Source organism: Sinocyclocheilus grahami, unplaced genomic scaffold (genome assembly GCF_001515645.1).
Source record: "Sinocyclocheilus grahami isolate Dianchi unplaced genomic scaffold, SAMN03320097.WGS_v1.1 scaffold461.1, whole genome shotgun sequence".
NCBI lineage: Eukaryota > Metazoa > Chordata > Actinopteri > Cypriniformes > Cyprinidae > Sinocyclocheilus > Sinocyclocheilus grahami.
The window spans coordinates 701094-717560 of NW_015505640.1; the positions used below are offsets into that span (position 1 = coordinate 701094).

At 36.0% G+C, this 16467-nt stretch overlaps 3 protein-coding genes across 7 annotated transcripts in view; 2 read left to right on the top strand and 1 right to left on the bottom strand.

Moving 5' to 3' along the window:
* Window positions 1-738: 738 nt before the first annotated feature.
* Window positions 739-9073, top strand: LOC107552949 (conserved oligomeric Golgi complex subunit 2-like). Its single transcript, XM_016235004.1, has 18 exons — window positions 739-994; window positions 1788-1949; window positions 2037-2102; window positions 2184-2264; window positions 2340-2440; window positions 3065-3173; window positions 3704-3883; window positions 4047-4171; window positions 4270-4396; window positions 4533-4672; window positions 6320-6381; window positions 6595-6746; window positions 6821-7003; window positions 7092-7164; window positions 7264-7406; window positions 7865-8004; window positions 8091-8271; window positions 8386-9073. The coding sequence occupies exons 1-18, from the start codon at window positions 935-937 to the stop codon at window positions 8491-8493; spliced, it is 2193 nt and encodes a 730-aa protein (XP_016090490.1). The 5' UTR covers window positions 739-934; the 3' UTR covers window positions 8494-9073.
* A 302-nt stretch (window positions 9074-9375) lies between these two features.
* agt (angiotensinogen) lies at window positions 9376-14719 on the bottom strand. 2 transcript variants are annotated; one of them, XM_016235006.1, is made up of 5 exons: window positions 14673-14719; window positions 11060-11854; window positions 10340-10610; window positions 10098-10248; window positions 9376-9901 (listed from the first exon to the last, which is right to left on the bottom strand). In XM_016235006.1, the coding sequence occupies exons 2-5, from the start codon at window positions 11826-11828 to the stop codon at window positions 9725-9727; spliced, it is 1368 nt and encodes a 455-aa protein (XP_016090492.1). In that variant the 5' UTR covers window positions 11829-11854; window positions 14673-14719; the 3' UTR covers window positions 9376-9724. The 2 variants fall into 2 exon arrangements, with proteins under 2 accessions (XP_016090492.1, XP_016090491.1); XM_016235005.1 differs by lacking the exon at window positions 14673-14719 and adding an exon at window positions 12976-13043.
* A 1078-nt stretch (window positions 14720-15797) lies between these two features.
* The window catches only part of LOC107552951 (phosphatase and actin regulator 2-like), a 32731-nt gene continuing 32061 nt past the window's right edge, over window positions 15798-16467 (top strand). For 2 of the 4 annotated variants that reach the window (XM_016235012.1, XM_016235010.1), the window contains exon 1: window positions 15798-16321. In XM_016235012.1, the coding sequence (XP_016090498.1) occupies window positions 16189-16321 (133 nt within the window). In that variant the 5' untranslated portion in view covers window positions 15798-16188. The remainder of the gene's footprint in view (window positions 16322-16467) is intronic. The other 2 variants (XM_016235008.1, XM_016235009.1) reach the window with 2 other exon arrangements.

Below are 16467 nucleotides of genomic sequence, written 5' to 3' on the forward strand. Positions count from 1 at the left end.
ATATTTTCCAGTTTAAATATACAATAGCATCAGACGAGATCCAGTTAGACATTTTAAAATTTAAAGCAATTTATATCATACAATTGTAAATGTTTTTTTTTGTTATTTAATAAAACAAAGCAAATATAAAATTTAAATACTGATAGTTATAGAAAACGTTATGTTAAACATTATGTTACTTGCTTGCAGCTTTCTAGTCTTATTGAGCAACTAAGTAATTTTTCACCCTATAGTTATAACAGCGCTTACATAATAGGAATACAACTCTATTCAAGTGTCCTTGGCAGTATAAAATACGTGTGTTCACATAGCTGGGAATCATTTGTCATCAGATTAGTTTTCATCACTGGTTGTGCAGTATAGTCGTGCTGCAGTACCGCTAACGAGATCCAGTTAGACATTTTAAAATTTAAAGCAATTTATATCATACAATTGTAAATGTTTTTTTTTTTGTTATTTAATAAAACAAAGCAAATATAAAATTTAAATACTGATAGTTATAGAAAACGTTATGTTAAACATTATGTTACTTGCTTGCAGCTTTCTAGTCTTATTGAGCAACTAAGTAATTTTTCACCCTATAGTTATAACAGCGCTTACATAATAGGAATACAACTCTATTCAAGTGTCCTTGGCAGTATAAAATACGTGTGTTCACATAGCTGGGAATCATTTGTCATCAGATTAGTTTTCATCACTGGTTGTGCAGTATAGTCGTGCTGCAGTACCGCTGGTCGCCAATCAAGGCGCTCTTCACAGATGTTCTCTCTTTCGGACACAGCAGGGTTTTGTGTTTTCCACCCACTCGTTAGCGTGTGCCATGTTTGCGGAAGTTGAGTCGATTACTGTGTCATTTGAACGAAATGTAGCAAATAATCTTCACGTTTAAACAAATACGTTTGCAGATTATTTTGTTTGTGGCCGTCCTAAAAGAATGATGACGTTACCAAAGGGACCCGATTCTTTGTGTTTCGACAAAGACGAATTTATGAAGGTGAGGGATCTGTTAGTAATATATCAACTGAAACGAGACCTCTATTCAGCTTTACAGTAACTAACTTGATTGAGCAGCGGTTTATGTGTTGTATTTATAGGTTTAAGTACTGCTTGAACAAGTATCTTTAACGCTGCCCAGAGTGACTTATGTTGGGACCCCAGAAACCCCAATGATGTACACATACAAATAATAATAATAATTAGCAAATGAATCTATTTTTCCACTTCAGGCACTTTTAATATGTTCATTTGACTAAGACAAAACCTGTTGGACTTGAATAAAGTTTTAACCCTCACAAATCCATGCTCTTTTTATAAATGTGACTCACTTCAATATAGTTTTGAACCAACCAAAATAATATACTGTAGAAAAATTTAAAAAAGAATACTCAAAAACACAACTGATAGAATGAGAACTTTTTTTTTACAGCGTGTACAGCAACAGCATCTGGGGTCTCACAGACCTACAAACTTCCACAACATAGCATTCTACATGGAGGACAGTTGGAGAATGTTATCACATTGAAATAGTTTATAATCTCTTCTCATGTGATTTATGAAAAGTCATTATGTCAGCTTGATATTTATCTTTAAAATGTATTTTTAAATGGATGTGTGGTCTCTCAACCACCAAACAGAGCAGAGGGTTAATGGAAGCTCTTTTTGATATTTATTCTCCATACAACAATCTCTTGACTGTCTTCCAGTTGTCCTTCCTTGTGTTTGACATTATTTGACACCTTTCTGCCTGATGGTATTTTGATTTTAAATACTTGTACCTTTCTATGCAGGATGACTTCGACGTGGATAAATTTGTGGCTGATTGCAGAAAGCGTGTCCAGCTGGAAGAGATGCGTGAAGATCTGGAGCAATATTACAGGCTTCTCAAAACAGCCATGGTCGAGCTTATCAATAAAGACTATGCAGATTTCGTTAACCTTTCCACGAATCTTGTGAGTCTAGTGCGCTTTGTCTTTTTCTGGAGCATTATGAGTTTTGCCACATGCTATGGAGGCTTATTGTTTGTATCCGTGTTTTAGGTTGGAATGGATAAAGCCCTTAATCAGCTCTCTGTCCCTCTGGGCCAGTTACGCGAAGAGGTGCTGGTAAGTGCTTAACACATGAGTGAATACATTTGAATTGGCCATATGTTAGTCATCATCTAAGTATCTTCCTCTCATGCACAGAGTTTGAGATCCTCTGTGAATGAAGTTATTGAAGCTATAGACACCCAGCTATCCAAGCAAGATGACATTCAAAAAAAGAAGGTAAGTCATGGTGATGAAACTTAAAATACTATATTACAACTATGCACACATTGTCCAACATTGTGTCTTTTGTAGCTCTGTGTGTTAAGACTTATCCAAGTTGTGAGATCAGTGGAGAAGATTGAGAAAATTCTTCACCAAAACACTAAAGATACAACATCCCTTGAGACCAGCAGGTAAGTGAAGTAGTGAAAGAGGCAAGAAGTAAATGAGACAAATACACTCCTGTCAAAAGTTAGTTTTTGAAAAGTTTTTTTTTTTAATTAGTCTCTAATGCTCACCAAGGCTGCATTTATTTGATACAGTAAAACCAGTACTATTGTGAAATGATTTCTGTTCAAACATATTTTAAAATTTAATTTATTCTGGTGATGGCAAAGCTGAATTTTCAGCAGCCATTACTCCAGTCTTCAGTGTCGCATGATCTTTCAGAAATCTTTCTAATATGCTGTTTTGATGCTCAGAATTATTTCTTATTATTAATGTTGAAACGATGTTGCTTAATATTTTTGTGGAAACATACATTAAATATTCTTTGCTGAATGGAAAGGTCAAAAGAACAGTGTTTATTTGAAATAGAGATCTTTATTACAATGTAAAAGTCACTTTACACACTCCTTACTGAATAAAAGTATTAATCACAATAAAATCATACTGACCACAAACGGTACAGTAGTGTACATTGCAGCAAAACAACTTCTTGAAATATGACTCATGGCTTAAGGAAAGGATTCTTTAGATCATGTACCATTTGCATTTTACTTTACACTTGAATGAACAGCTTATTCTTTGTTTTTAAGTCCTCTTCTGGCAGGTCAGATTCTAGAGCGGATTGCCACCGAGTTCAACCAGTTACAGTTTCATGCAGTCCAGAGCAAAGGAATGCCATTGCTTGATAAAGTCCGTCCGGTGAGCTCCCAGTTCTATAGTATCCCATTGTGTTTCTTGTCACTTTAAGCTGGGGTAGGAGAAAGTATTTTACACTGTGTGAACCAAAGTATTGGGACACACCTCTTAATTATGAAATTCAATGCCATACATCGGACACAGTGGTGTAAATGCCACCACTGAGTTTGGTGTGGAAGAACTTGACTGACCCACACAGATCCCTGACCTCAGTCACCTGGACACCTTTGGGATGAACAGGAATAGAGATTGCAAACCAGGCCTTCTCATCCGTCATCAGTGTCTGACTTCACAAGTGCTCTACTGGTGACAAAAACATTCCAAAATCTTGTGGAAAGCCTTCCCAGAAGAGTGGGAGCTGTTACAGTTGCAAGGGGGTGGGGGGGACCAGCTCCATATTAATGTCTGTGTATTTAGAATGTAATGTCATTAAAGTCCCTGCTGGTGTAATGGTCAGGTGCCCCAATACTTTTGTCCATATGCCGTATAAGTAAAAATGACTGATTTTGTGAGTGCTTTTCTCTGTGTTCCAGAGAATAGCAGGTATCACAGCTATGCTTCAGCAGTCACTGGAAGGCTTACTGATCCAAGGCCTGCAGACGTCAAATATAGATATCGTACGGCATTGCCTCAGGACATATGCTACCATAGATAAGACGAGGGATGCAGAGGCACTGGTCGGACAGGTCTTAGTCAAGCCATACATGGATGAGGTAGGTTTTGCATATCGCCCGGTTACAGCAGTACAGTCAATTGTAATTTGCATATCTGTCATTATTTACAGTGTTGTGAGTTTTGCAAATGAGATTCAAGCCTACAGATACAAAATGCATCTGTCTTCTCCACCTGAATGTCGATTTCTCCTTTTTGTGTCAGGTTATAGTTGAACAATTTGTCAAATCCAACCCTAACGGTTTTAAAATGATGTATGCAAAGCTGTTGGAATTTGTGCCTCACCATTGTCGACTGCTGCGAGAGGTGACTGGTGGGGCAATCTCTAGGTATGTCTGCCACTCAAAGTGAACGTTTACTACATTGTCCCATTGCTGTAATATTACATACAATGCTTTTTAATGAGTTTACCCTTTTGTATGCCCAGTGATAAAGCAGACATTGTTCCAGGATATGACTTCCTGGTGAACTCTGTTTGGCCTGAGATCATTAGAGGTGTTGAGGAAAGAGTCCCTTCCCTTTTCAATCCTGGAAACCCAGATGCATTTTATGAGGTATGCAAAGTGAAAAAATGCACCAGCATTGACTTGATTTATTTACTTATTATTTTCTTTGACTGAAATCACTTTATAAAATGGAATTGTACACCTCATTAAATGGTTCTCTTTGTTGCTGTGTTCTTGTGTGAAGAGATACACTGTCAGCATGGATTTCGTTCGTAAGTTTGAGAGGCAGTGTGGTTCCCAGGCCAGCGTGAAGAGGCTGCGAGCACATGCGTGCTACCAGAGCTTCCAGAACAAATGGAACCTGCCAGTGTACTTCCAGCTGCGGTGAGTAAGAGGAATTAGAAATCCAGTCACAGTTGTACCATTCCAGTGCTTTTGTTCATGAGCTAGTATTCTGGGTCAATACAACATAGAAAATCTCTTTGACCCATTGTTTCCTACACTGTGATATAATATATTGACAATAAAAAAAAAAGTGCAGAGAAAGAGATTCCTTTAAAGGGGTTGTTTGTAACCTGCTTCCAGTAAACTCACCCTGTGTCTGTTGGAAGTGACTCAAATAGTTTTTTTCCATACATTTTTTTTGGAATCTCCTGTGTTGCTTGGATTCTGTTCTTTGTGCAATATATTTAAAGAGAGATAATAGCCCTGAATAAGAATCGATCTGTGTTTTAGGCTGGACAGTCTTTGCTCTGTGATGTTTGATCACTATTATTCGCTGGTTATAAAGTCCACTGCTCTCTTAGTTTGTTCAAGCCAGTTAAGCCTGTAAAATGTGTTTGCTTTTTCTTGGAATTAAGGTCTTGTAGTGGACTTCAGTAGCTTTTGTGTTGTCTTTGTTTAATGGTTTAACATACTGGATTTGAAACAATGTTTGCGATTTACTGTAGATATTGAACACTTTAAGACATCTTTAAGACTTCTATTTAATGATTATTTATTCAGATTCAATTATTTTGAAGTACAATTCAATTGTATTTGTTAATTGTTACAACTAAAAGACCAAGTGTAAAAGTTATCTGATTTTAATGGCCAAAAATTCTTCATTACCAGTCTGACCTTTCATATCACAAATCAGCTGTTTAATGTTCTGCTTAATACAGAATTAATTTGTCCAAAAAAAAAGTCCAATATCTTTGCATATCCTGTGCTGTATATTGAAAGTTTTGATGTCATTGAGAACTTCAGTAAGAATTTATGTAAGTGCTATGTAGCAGAGGCCACTTTGAAGTCTTTGTCTACAGCTGTCTCTAGGCCTCTCACGATAACAACTTTTGGTTGTGCGATATATTGCCCCAGAAATAGATATTATTGTCATTTTAAAGACCATTTTATGCCACTGAATATATAATCATAATGTAACAGCATAATAATGCAAGAAGGCCTACACACTTCCAAATGACAACAAACTTTTAATTTTTAAGAATATTTAGATCATGGAAATTAAGTATCAAAATATTAGATACCTTAAAAAACTTGAATAAATAGTAAATAAACATTTTCTAACAAAAAGTGCAAAGTAACAAGTACAAAAAAAAGAAAAATGCACTTTTATGGAGATTTTTCCATCTACAGATTTTTCCCGGACCTTCTTTTCTTTGTAAATTAAGGGTGCACACTATTGCTGAAAAACACAATCAATACTTAGCAGTCAGATGTTCGTATGCACAAAGACACAGATCCCTAAACAAGGCCATATCTTCAGATGAAACTTTTTTGTAGAAGCATTTTTTAAATTTTAACTAGCACCTCATGACTACACCACGTTATGTACGAGAAGCTGCAAAAGACACAGGCGCAAGTGGAATGTAAAAAACACGGTGACATTAATTTTTAAGTAAATATAATGGGGGATATATTGCGTCACCAAAAATTGAGGTAATGTACATATATTGCGCGATAAGTCGATATATTGATTATTGCGACAGGCCTAGCTGTCTCTTGACTTTCTTGCCTGGACTTGTTTTTCAGGTTCAAGGAGATTGCTGGAAGTCTAGAAAATGCCATTTCTGATGGACTAGAGGCAGCTCCAGGTCAGTCAGTGTATTTGGGTTAATGTAAGAATTAATGCACATGAACATAAAACAACACCTTTAGGACATGTTGACAGGGATATGTGGTATTGCTTTCTCTATGCATCTGTGGACCTGTTGTTGTCCGCTTTTTGTGATAATTATAGCTGTCACAAGAGTGCGAGTAACTGATCACCACTGACACCTAGTCTGCTTTTTGTATTTGTGAACTAGCGGGCAGCAGCTACCACCTGCAGGTGACCGAAGTGTTGTGGAGCTGTGTGTGCAGGTGCTGGGCTGACCAGGTGTACCTGCCACCACTTGCTCATCGATTTTGGAAACTAACGCTTCAGCTGATTTCCAGATACACCAGCTTTCTTACTGAGGTAAAGCATTCCTGGCGGAAATTATATGAATCATAATAGGATTGTTATTGATGTTTTTCTTTTTCGTCTCACAGGTCTTAACGAAAACACCTCCTCCAGAGACTAGCAAAGATTCGATAAGGCCGCTCCCAAGCTCTGCCTCCTCCACATCCAGTCGCACATCACAGGATGCAGACAGCGAAACTGGCAGCCCCAACGTTTTGTCTACCAAGAAGCTCGTCTTCATTGCAGCTGATGTTGATAAGTTACAAGGACAGGTAATTCTGAGTTTTTTTTCACATGGAGCAAGAGTCTAATTTTGATCTTATTTGGATCGAGTGAGAAATACTTTCACTTTGTTCGCAGATTCCAGATATCTCTGAGATGATCAATGCAAAACTGGAGAGTATTGGGTTCAAAAACTTTGCCATTGTTTCAGGTTTGTTCTAGAGTTTAAAGCCATTTCTGATGTTCTAAGATTCTGATGCCATTTCTAATGTTCCTAAGTAATAAGTTTGATTCCTGTTTGATGCTCCAGAAGCCTTGCAGGATTCCAGTGCATCCCTGTCCAGCTGCATCCCCACACTGAACAGCAGAATGACTCAGCATCTAACAGAAAGGAGCATTCGTTTCCTGAAAAACGCTTCAGAAGTCCCACGACTTTATCGAAGGACTAACAAGGTCGAGTTATATGCCCATGTAATATTTAAAAGTCATGCAAAAATCAGTGAGTCAGGATCAAGATCTGAGACAGGCTGGGAAAAAAACACATTTGGATTGATTTGTTTTGAAATGTTTATAAATTATTTGGTTGACTTTTTCCCCATACAATATTTACTTAGTTAAATAACAGATTTCTCAAACAATTTGATGACTCTATCCATCTTAAACAGAATTTATAAACCGTCGGAAGGAATAACCAGTCCACAACCGCTGGATAGAACAAAGTCCCCGGATAGAACTTTTCTTTTTTCTTTTTTGCTAATCTGTTTCATAATGTGAAAGAAGTCTGTAGCTACTTTTGTTACATACTTTAAAAGCCTGAAAGTTACAGTTTGCAAGTTTACATTTTCCTCTACATGGAAACAAAAAGATGTTCAGTGCTCTGGCCTGAACTTTAGTTGCTCTCTCATTAATAGGAAGTGCCCACCAGAGCCTCAGCCTATATGGAAAACGCACTTCAGCCACTCCATCAGCTGGTGACCGACTCCAAAAAAGTGGTGAAAGACTCCATTATTCAGGAGTGGCTCCGGGTCACACTCTCAGACTGCACCCATAGGTACAGCAAAGACAAACATCTAGGTGAACTTTATTAATTCTAGATTGAAGAACTTTTTGTTTAAAAATGACCTATGTGTTTAATAGGTATTTTGAGACCATATCAGATGTGCTAAGCTCAGTGAGGAAGATGGAGGAAAGTCTAAAGAGGTTGAAACAGGCTAGGAAAACGACCACCACCAACACCATAGGCATCAATGCAGGGCCATCAGATGACAGTAAGATCCGCCTGCAGCTGGCACTGGATGTGGAGTATCTTGGAGAGCAGGTATAAACATGGGTTTTGATGAATGATTAGCATTTCTCTCCTATTTGTGCATATCAGGTTTGCTTCATTGTACTTCTCTTTTTTTCTTTTCTTTGTTTTTTTTTTTTACCCAAGATTGAGAAGATGGGTCTTCAGCCAAGTGACATCACCATGTTCTCTTCTCTGCTGGAACTGGTACAGGAAGCAAGAGATCTCGCTTCAGTGGAGCAGACAGGGTCCTAAACCACAATGATCAAAAGTAGGGTCCAAAATGGTTACTGATCCGAATGATGCCACATGGCTCAATATATGCTCCAGGAGTGGTTTTATGAAGTTCTGCCATCCCTCAACTGTTCTAATAGCAGCTATCTCAACCTGTCTGGAGAAGGAGCACACTAAAAGAATGTAATTAACTCTCTGATAAGTTATTTATTGTTGAACTATATGGGATAATATGGCCAGAAAAGTCATATAATTTATGGATCAAACTTATTGGAGAAAAGAATAGAGTTTTTTGTATGACACTCAGCATATAAAGTGATATAAGCTCTTGTGTCCTGTCATATGTGGTTACATCAAAACATTGCACTCAATACAGGTGTTTGACTGGAGTTGTATCTGTCAGAAATTGTCCTCAGACATTAGCTCTGGTGAACCCTGCCAAATAGCATCAACAGTGCAAACGCTAAAGAGGTTTAATGCTCAAATTACCTCTGTTTTTCTTCTTTTTTTTAAATATCAAAATGGATGTTGGAGTTTGTGTTTCACTGGGTAAGAATGGCACTACTAAGATTTAACAATAAAAAATGAGGATAGTATGAAATATTTGTGAGTGTGGTGTGTGTAGAGTGTTACTAAAATGGCCTTGTCGAACATTTAGAAAAGGCCAGTGACCCCTCAACTGAAAGTTTGTGTTGAAGTACTATGCTGTGGGTTTTTTAGATGCATAATGAAGATTGTAAAATTGTTTATTGTTCATGTGCTTAAATGATTCACTCCTTACTGGATAAAGTAAATGTGGGTTGTTTGATGATTATGACATTTCATACTGTACAGTTGCTTTTATTTAAAGGATTTTTGTTGAATCCTTTTGCAGTTTTGGTTAAAAATGAGCATCCCTCCAAGTCATATTTATTCATAAATATTCAACTTTAATTTGTTTTAACAGTACATAAATGAGGTTTGTACATAGTTCTATTATGAATACATCATTAAAATAATTGCAATTAATTCAAGTAACCATGTTATGCATAGAAACAAACTCTATATTAAACATTTTGAATTGGCAGATACTAAAATATAAAACACCCAAGTCCTGAAAATCCCTAAAAAGATTGCCTGAGCAAAGTTATAACAGGTAGACACTGACTTGATGGTATCCATTAATCTAACATATGGTTATTAGTTGAATGGAAACATTAAAACACTGCTTATATTGTAATATAATGTAAAGTCATCACCAAAATTGAGATTTTTAGGTTGTTGGATTGACGATTTTGCCGAGCATGAGTATGGCATTAGAGTTCCCCTCTACAATAGAAAAGAAGAACAGCCGGTTGACCGTGACTTTATGGGGAACCCTTCCATCTTCAGTTTTATTCTGAACCTCCGATTCTCTCTCTGTCATCTCAAACACAACCTTGTTGAGGACCTGTAAGATATATGGAGGTATACAGCCTACAGATTACTGTTGTCATTTGTTCTACAGTATAACGAAAAGAACTGTGTGGACCATGTTGATAATAAAGGTAGTTATTTGTAATTGTTACAGCTGGTCAGAACTGGTTATAGTCAAATTTGACTGGTCCTTCAGTTGGTGCAAACTCTTGCCATAAACAGAATTTTACCTTATCAACGGTTAAGTTCTCCTTGCTGCTCAGTCTTCTGAAGTTGGCATCAGAGCCCATGAGGTATTTTTCCACTGCCATTTCAGATAGAACTGATCTCAGGTCTGTCACAGCAGTCAAGGAGAATTTGGGCAACGATAGTTCCAGATATCTGCCAACACAAGTAAATCTGTGATTGGTCTTTGAGGTCATTTTATTTACCATTTTCGGTGTGCACTTTCTCAGACTAAACATGTACTCACGTTTCTTTTAGATTTCGATGCCATGTAGGTATGACTGTTAAGAGCTGCTTCTCAATGTCCTGCAGGCTAGCTCCCTCATTAGGCAGCACTAGCAGCATATAGGTCCTTTTACTGAGACCAAGCTTGACTATAGAGCACTTCCTGCCAACATCATTGAAGTACATGTAGTTTCCAGTATGCATCATAAAAGGGACTTCGACACTTGAGTTCTCATGAGTCCAGAACTTCTGATCACTGGTTGCTTCAGGTTGGAAAGCAGTTTTCCAGTTACCTGGAAAAGATTACAGTTTTAAAAAAGCTACTGTACCCAACCTGCAGCAGGTGATTTATTTTATTTCATTTCAAGTGCCTCAATGAGTCTATTTCCAACATTATTTTTTCTGTTGTGTGTAACAACAAAAATGGGCAATTATTTTATTTTATTTTTTGAAGTGCCTCCATGAGTCTATTTTCTACATAATTTTTTTCTGTTGCACATAACAATAAAAATAGGCTATTTTTCTTTCTCCTCCTAAATACTTGATGGGGTATTTTAGCCACTGAAGTACTGTTTTTGCCCAAAAAACAATAAAGGAAAAAAAAATAAAAAACATTGCTAAAAGTCTTACTAAAGTCTTTCAAGATTCATAATGAAATGTATATATTTAGAATATTCTTAAGATAGTTTAATTGAATAAGGATGCACAGTTTACATATTTGAATCATTTTCGAATCACTCACCTTTAAAATGCACTGAACTAGCAAACAGCAGGTCCGTTTTTGGAGTGACACCCTTAAACAGGTCCTTAACCTTGCTGTCTGATGTTTTCTGAATAAAGTTGTTCACCTGCACCTCAGCTTCCTTTGCTTTTGAGAAGTCCACTGTTCGGACAAAAGAGTCATCTGAGAAGTCTTGTGTTCCACGTAAAAAGTCTTTGGAAAGGTCAGCGTCGCTGTTAATGAAAGTCCACACGAGGGTCCTGAGCTCATTTCGTGATTCGTCTACATGCGCGCTGATGGCCTGGAGTGTGCGCAACACTGTGTGTCCATCAATAAAGTATGCACAGTCGGCCTGTTCAGACTCCAGGTTGAGTCCTAACAGCTGTTGGTAGGAAATAGCAGTCTTTTTGGATGCTCCCAGGTAGAGGGTCACCAAAGCCCCAAAGGCGTTTAGGGGTGACAGCAGTGTGTTCGCATGCTTCTGTGTACGACTAAGTGCCTGGTACATGCGTAGCCCGAGTGAATTCTGCAGTTCTGCTAACACAGCGGTCCGTTGGGTGAGGTTTTTCAAGTTCTCTGTTGTGCTGCTGGGTCGTGGGTCTGGCTCAGTACCTTCCTGAAGAGGAGTCAGTGGATGGATGGTCTCAAAGGGCTTGTGTTCCTCATTCTGAATAACCTCACAGCTAATGTTTTCAGAGCTAAAGAGGTTGAAAGGGTGGACATACACTCGATTGGTTGTTCCCATTGCAAAGCAGGAAACCACTATGAGAGTGAGCAACATCTTGTTCATCTTAATGGGAAATCCTTCAGGTGTGCCTATTGGATATTAAACTGATTTGATTATGACATGGACTTGCTATTGCATGAGAATCCTAACAAAACTTATCGCACAATACATTGAATTATAATAGACATGTCAACATATCAACACTTTTTTGCACTTCAGAGCCAACAGGGGGCTGTTTGCTATGGCTGATCGATCTCTGCTCTTTCACCCATTTTTCACAGAATAAATTGACCAGTTTCTGCCTTACAGCAGCTGAGGTCTCTGTACTGAGCTGCATTTGAGTGCAATAACCCTACTGAACCAAAGAGCAGAGAACACATGACTCAGATAAAGGAGCAAAGAGTCGAATGAGTACATTCCAGTTCAGCAAAACGCTCTTAGATAATATGTAGATGCAGATTATAATGTAAAAAAAACACAAGATTGTTTTTAAAGAAATGTATGCTTTTGTGACAGAAAGGACATTTCAAATTTGACAAAATAAATGCAGTTCTTTTAAACTTTCTTTTCAGCAAAGAAACCTTAAACTTGTTTTGTTAAGGACAAGTGCTTTCCTACATTATTATTTTCCTGTTGTGTGTAACATCATTATGGGCAATTATTTTATTTTATTTTATTTAAAAAAAAATAGCATGTAGTGTCAGTTTTGGCTATTTGGGGAATTTCGGCAATTGTTTTCACCATAAAAAAAATATAAGGTAATTTTCATAAAATTAGCAAAATCATTGAGATTTTTTCCCCTATTTTTGTTGTTAGACTGCCAAGAATTTTTTTTTTACCAGATTCAAATTCAAAATGTATTATACTCTCCACAAAAATATTATGTTTTCAACATTGATGATAATAAGAAATATTTCTTGAGCACCAAATCAGCACATTCCAATGATTTTTAAAGGATTGTGCGACTTTAAAAATACAATTAAAATTCAAAACATTTTTAGCAATATATAGTTATGTACGAATTTATGCCAAAAATTACAGTCCAAAGTCCCAGAGCAAAACTGATATGCAGTAAAATGTCTGGATTGGTTATCACTGTTAAGCGTAATTCAACTAAGCTAATGATCATTTAATGATAAGTCTTTAATCACAGACATAGATAATCAGTCATAAAGGTGTAAAAAAATAAAAAGACACATCTCCTATTTACCTTCAGATGCTTTGCTGATTTTAGAGCTGGACTACGGTGGACTGAGGGTCTACCCAGTATTTAAATAACATATATTGCATGATGACCAGTCAACTTAGTTACACATTAACAAATTATTGAGACACTCAGATTTCCTCAGTGTTCAGCTTCAAATCAGCTTCTGTGTGTTGATAACTTAGTAATAGGAAACCACACAATACAATATTTACCTTATGATGTCAGACTGGTCACACAGACTGGAGAGAACACTATGATATGGACATGACATTCATAAGATGAAAAACAGGAAACTGAGTGAGTCATTGAACCACTTTTGAAATTGCCTGAAGGACTTGTTCACTTGTTGTTTTTACCCTAAATGAAAAGTGTCCTATTTCAAAAGTATTAAGTAGGCCTATTCAGGGTTTTTTGTTGTTGTATTTTTAGGAAACCGTAAATTACAATAATCTGCAATACTGTTTTCTAATTGTTACTTAGTACAATTCCAAACTAAATATTCTTGTCCCGAGTATAGAACTGGACATTGTACCCCAGTAGTATATGTTAAAATATATTTTTAATATTATGATTTTAGCAAAGTATTAGATAGCTACATTATTGCAGAATATTTAAAAAAAATAATAATCTGCAATACTGTTTTCTAATTGTTACTTAGTACAATTCCAAACTAAATATTCTTGTCCCGAGTATAGAACTGGACATTGTACCCCAGTAGTATATGTTAAAATATATTTTTAATATTATGATTTTAGCAAAGTATTAGATAGCTACATTATTGCAGAATATTTAAAAAAAATAATAAATAAATCTTGCCTGTCCCCCTGACTATTATGTAATTTTATCTGAATTTAAAGCCTATACCCTTGTCTTTTAACACCTTAAGTAGGCCTCCTTACCAAAAAGTAGTATACTTCAAGTTTATTTTAGTAAGTATACTTAAGCAAAGTTCAAGTATATTTTTAAGTATACTTTATGTAGTAAGTATACAAATATCAGTGTACTAGTAGTATACTTGTAAGTGTACTATTTCAGTACTCCTTGGGACTAAATTGGCCCACTTTCTAGTATATAAAAGTAAACTTTTAAGTATACTTTAAGTATAACAGTAGTAAACTTTGAGTACACAACAAGTTTACATCAAAATGTTTAGTTTGTACTGCAACTATACTAAAAGTGAACTTATAGGTATACTGATAGTTTACTAATTAAATACTTGTAGTAGCATTTTTAGTACACTTTGAAGTATAGTCTCAGTAAACTACTAGTTTAGTAGTTTTATACTGCAAGTATACTCGTAAGTTTTCTTTAAGTGAACTTTTTTTTTACCAGATTCAAATTCAAAATGTATTATACTCTCCACAAAAATATTATGTTTTCAACATTGATGATAATAAGAAATATTTCTTGAGCACCAAATCAGCACATTCCAATGATTTTTAAAGGATTGTGCGACTTTAAAAATACAATTAAAATTCAAAACATTTTTAGCAATATATAGTTATGTACGAATTTATGCCAAAAATTACAGTCCAAAGTCCCAGAGCAAAACTGATATGCAGTAAAATGTCTGGATTGGTTATCACTGTTAAGCGTAATTCAACTAAGCTAATGATCATTTAATGATAAGTCTTTAATCACAGACATAGATAATCAGTCATAAAGGTGTAAAAAAATAAAAAGACACATCTCCTATTTACCTTCAGATGCTTTGCTGATTTTAGAGCTGGACTACGGTGGACTGAGGGTCTACCCAGTATTTAAATAACATATATTGCATGATGACCAGTCAACTTAGTTACACATTAACAAATTATTGAGACACTCAGATTTCCTCAGTGTTCAGCTTCAAATCAGCTTCTGTGTGTTGATAACTTAGTAATAGGAAACCACACAATACAATATTTACCTTATGATGTCAGACTGGTCACACAGACTGGAGAGAACACTATGATATGGACATGACATTCATAAGATGAAAAACAGGAAACTGAGTGAGTCATTGAACCACTTTTGAAATTGCCTGAAGGACTTGTTCACTTGTTGTTTTTACCCTAAATGAAAAGTGTCCTATTTCAAAAGTATTAAGTAGGCCTATTCAGGGTTTTTTGTTGTTGTATTTTTAGGAAACCGTAAATTACAATAATCTGCAATACTGTTTTCTAATTGTTACTTAGTACAATTCCAAACTAAATATTCTTGTCCCGAGTATAGAACTGGACATTGTACCCCAGTAGTATATGTTAAAATATATTTTTAATATTATGATTTTAGCAAAGTATTAGATAGCTACATTATTGCAGAATATTTAAAAAAAAAAAAATAATAAATCTTGCCTGTCCCCCTGACTATTATGTAATTTTATCTGAATTTAAAGCCTATACCCTTGTCTTTTAACACCTTAAGTAGGCCTCCTTACCAAAAAGTAGTATACTTCAAGTTTATTTTAGTAAGTATACTTAAGCAAAGTTCAAGTATATTTTTAAGTATACTTTATGTAGTAAGTATACAAATATCAGTGTATTTTTTGGAAATTCTGTACAGAAAATGTGTACTAGCGACCCCTACAGTATAACAATGAAAACACGGATTCTAGGAACACAATTATAGCTCAAATATATTTAGACTTTTTCTAAGTATAAGTCAAGTATACTTAAATGTCATTTTAAGTATATTTCTGAGAAGTACATAAAAAGTAGACTAAAAGAATACTTTCCTATTTTTAGTTTAAAAGAAGTATACTAATAGCACACTTGAATAAACTTCTTTTTCGTAAGGGCCTACATGTTTTTGTATTTGAAAAATAAAAAATATATAATATATATATATAGATATATAGATAGATCACGCCCCCCGCAGGGATGACTCGGAACTGCAGCTGTAAGAGTTGTGTGACCTCAAGTCTTTGTAGATGATTATCATTTTGATGGAGGTGCTTCCGTTTCTGTCTCATTTGCTGATGTAGTGCAGAGGAAGGACATACACAACTTCTGGTGAGACGCAGGGAGAAGTAGCTACGCGACGTCGTGTTTTTGAAAGTTGAGTTCTCCTAAACAGGTGACCAGAGTTCCTCGTTACAACCGATAAACTGACGGGTAGAGACAGACAGAATTAAGCAGCGTTACCTTGACAACGAGATTACAGGACACTGAAACGAATCTACTTTTCGTTCTTTTCTTTTTTTTGTAGAACTAAAAATACAAGCAAAACAGCGGAATGGCGGAGGAAGACAGTTTTTCATACTTAAAGACATTTCCCCAGGTGTTTCCTGTATTTCGAGTTCGTTCTTTAAGTGACACTTCGGCTTTTAAATCCAGAATATTGACCAGACTCCGCTCAGCCTGCTCAGGTAGGATGATGTTTATTTATTTATTTTGCTCTTGTTTATTTGTTTTTTTTAATCAAGTTCATTTGGTGTCAGCTTGTGCTGGTGCAGTGATGCCCCTCTCAGTAATGTTTGACTAACTCCAATGACTGCCTCTTTTTTCAGAAAGG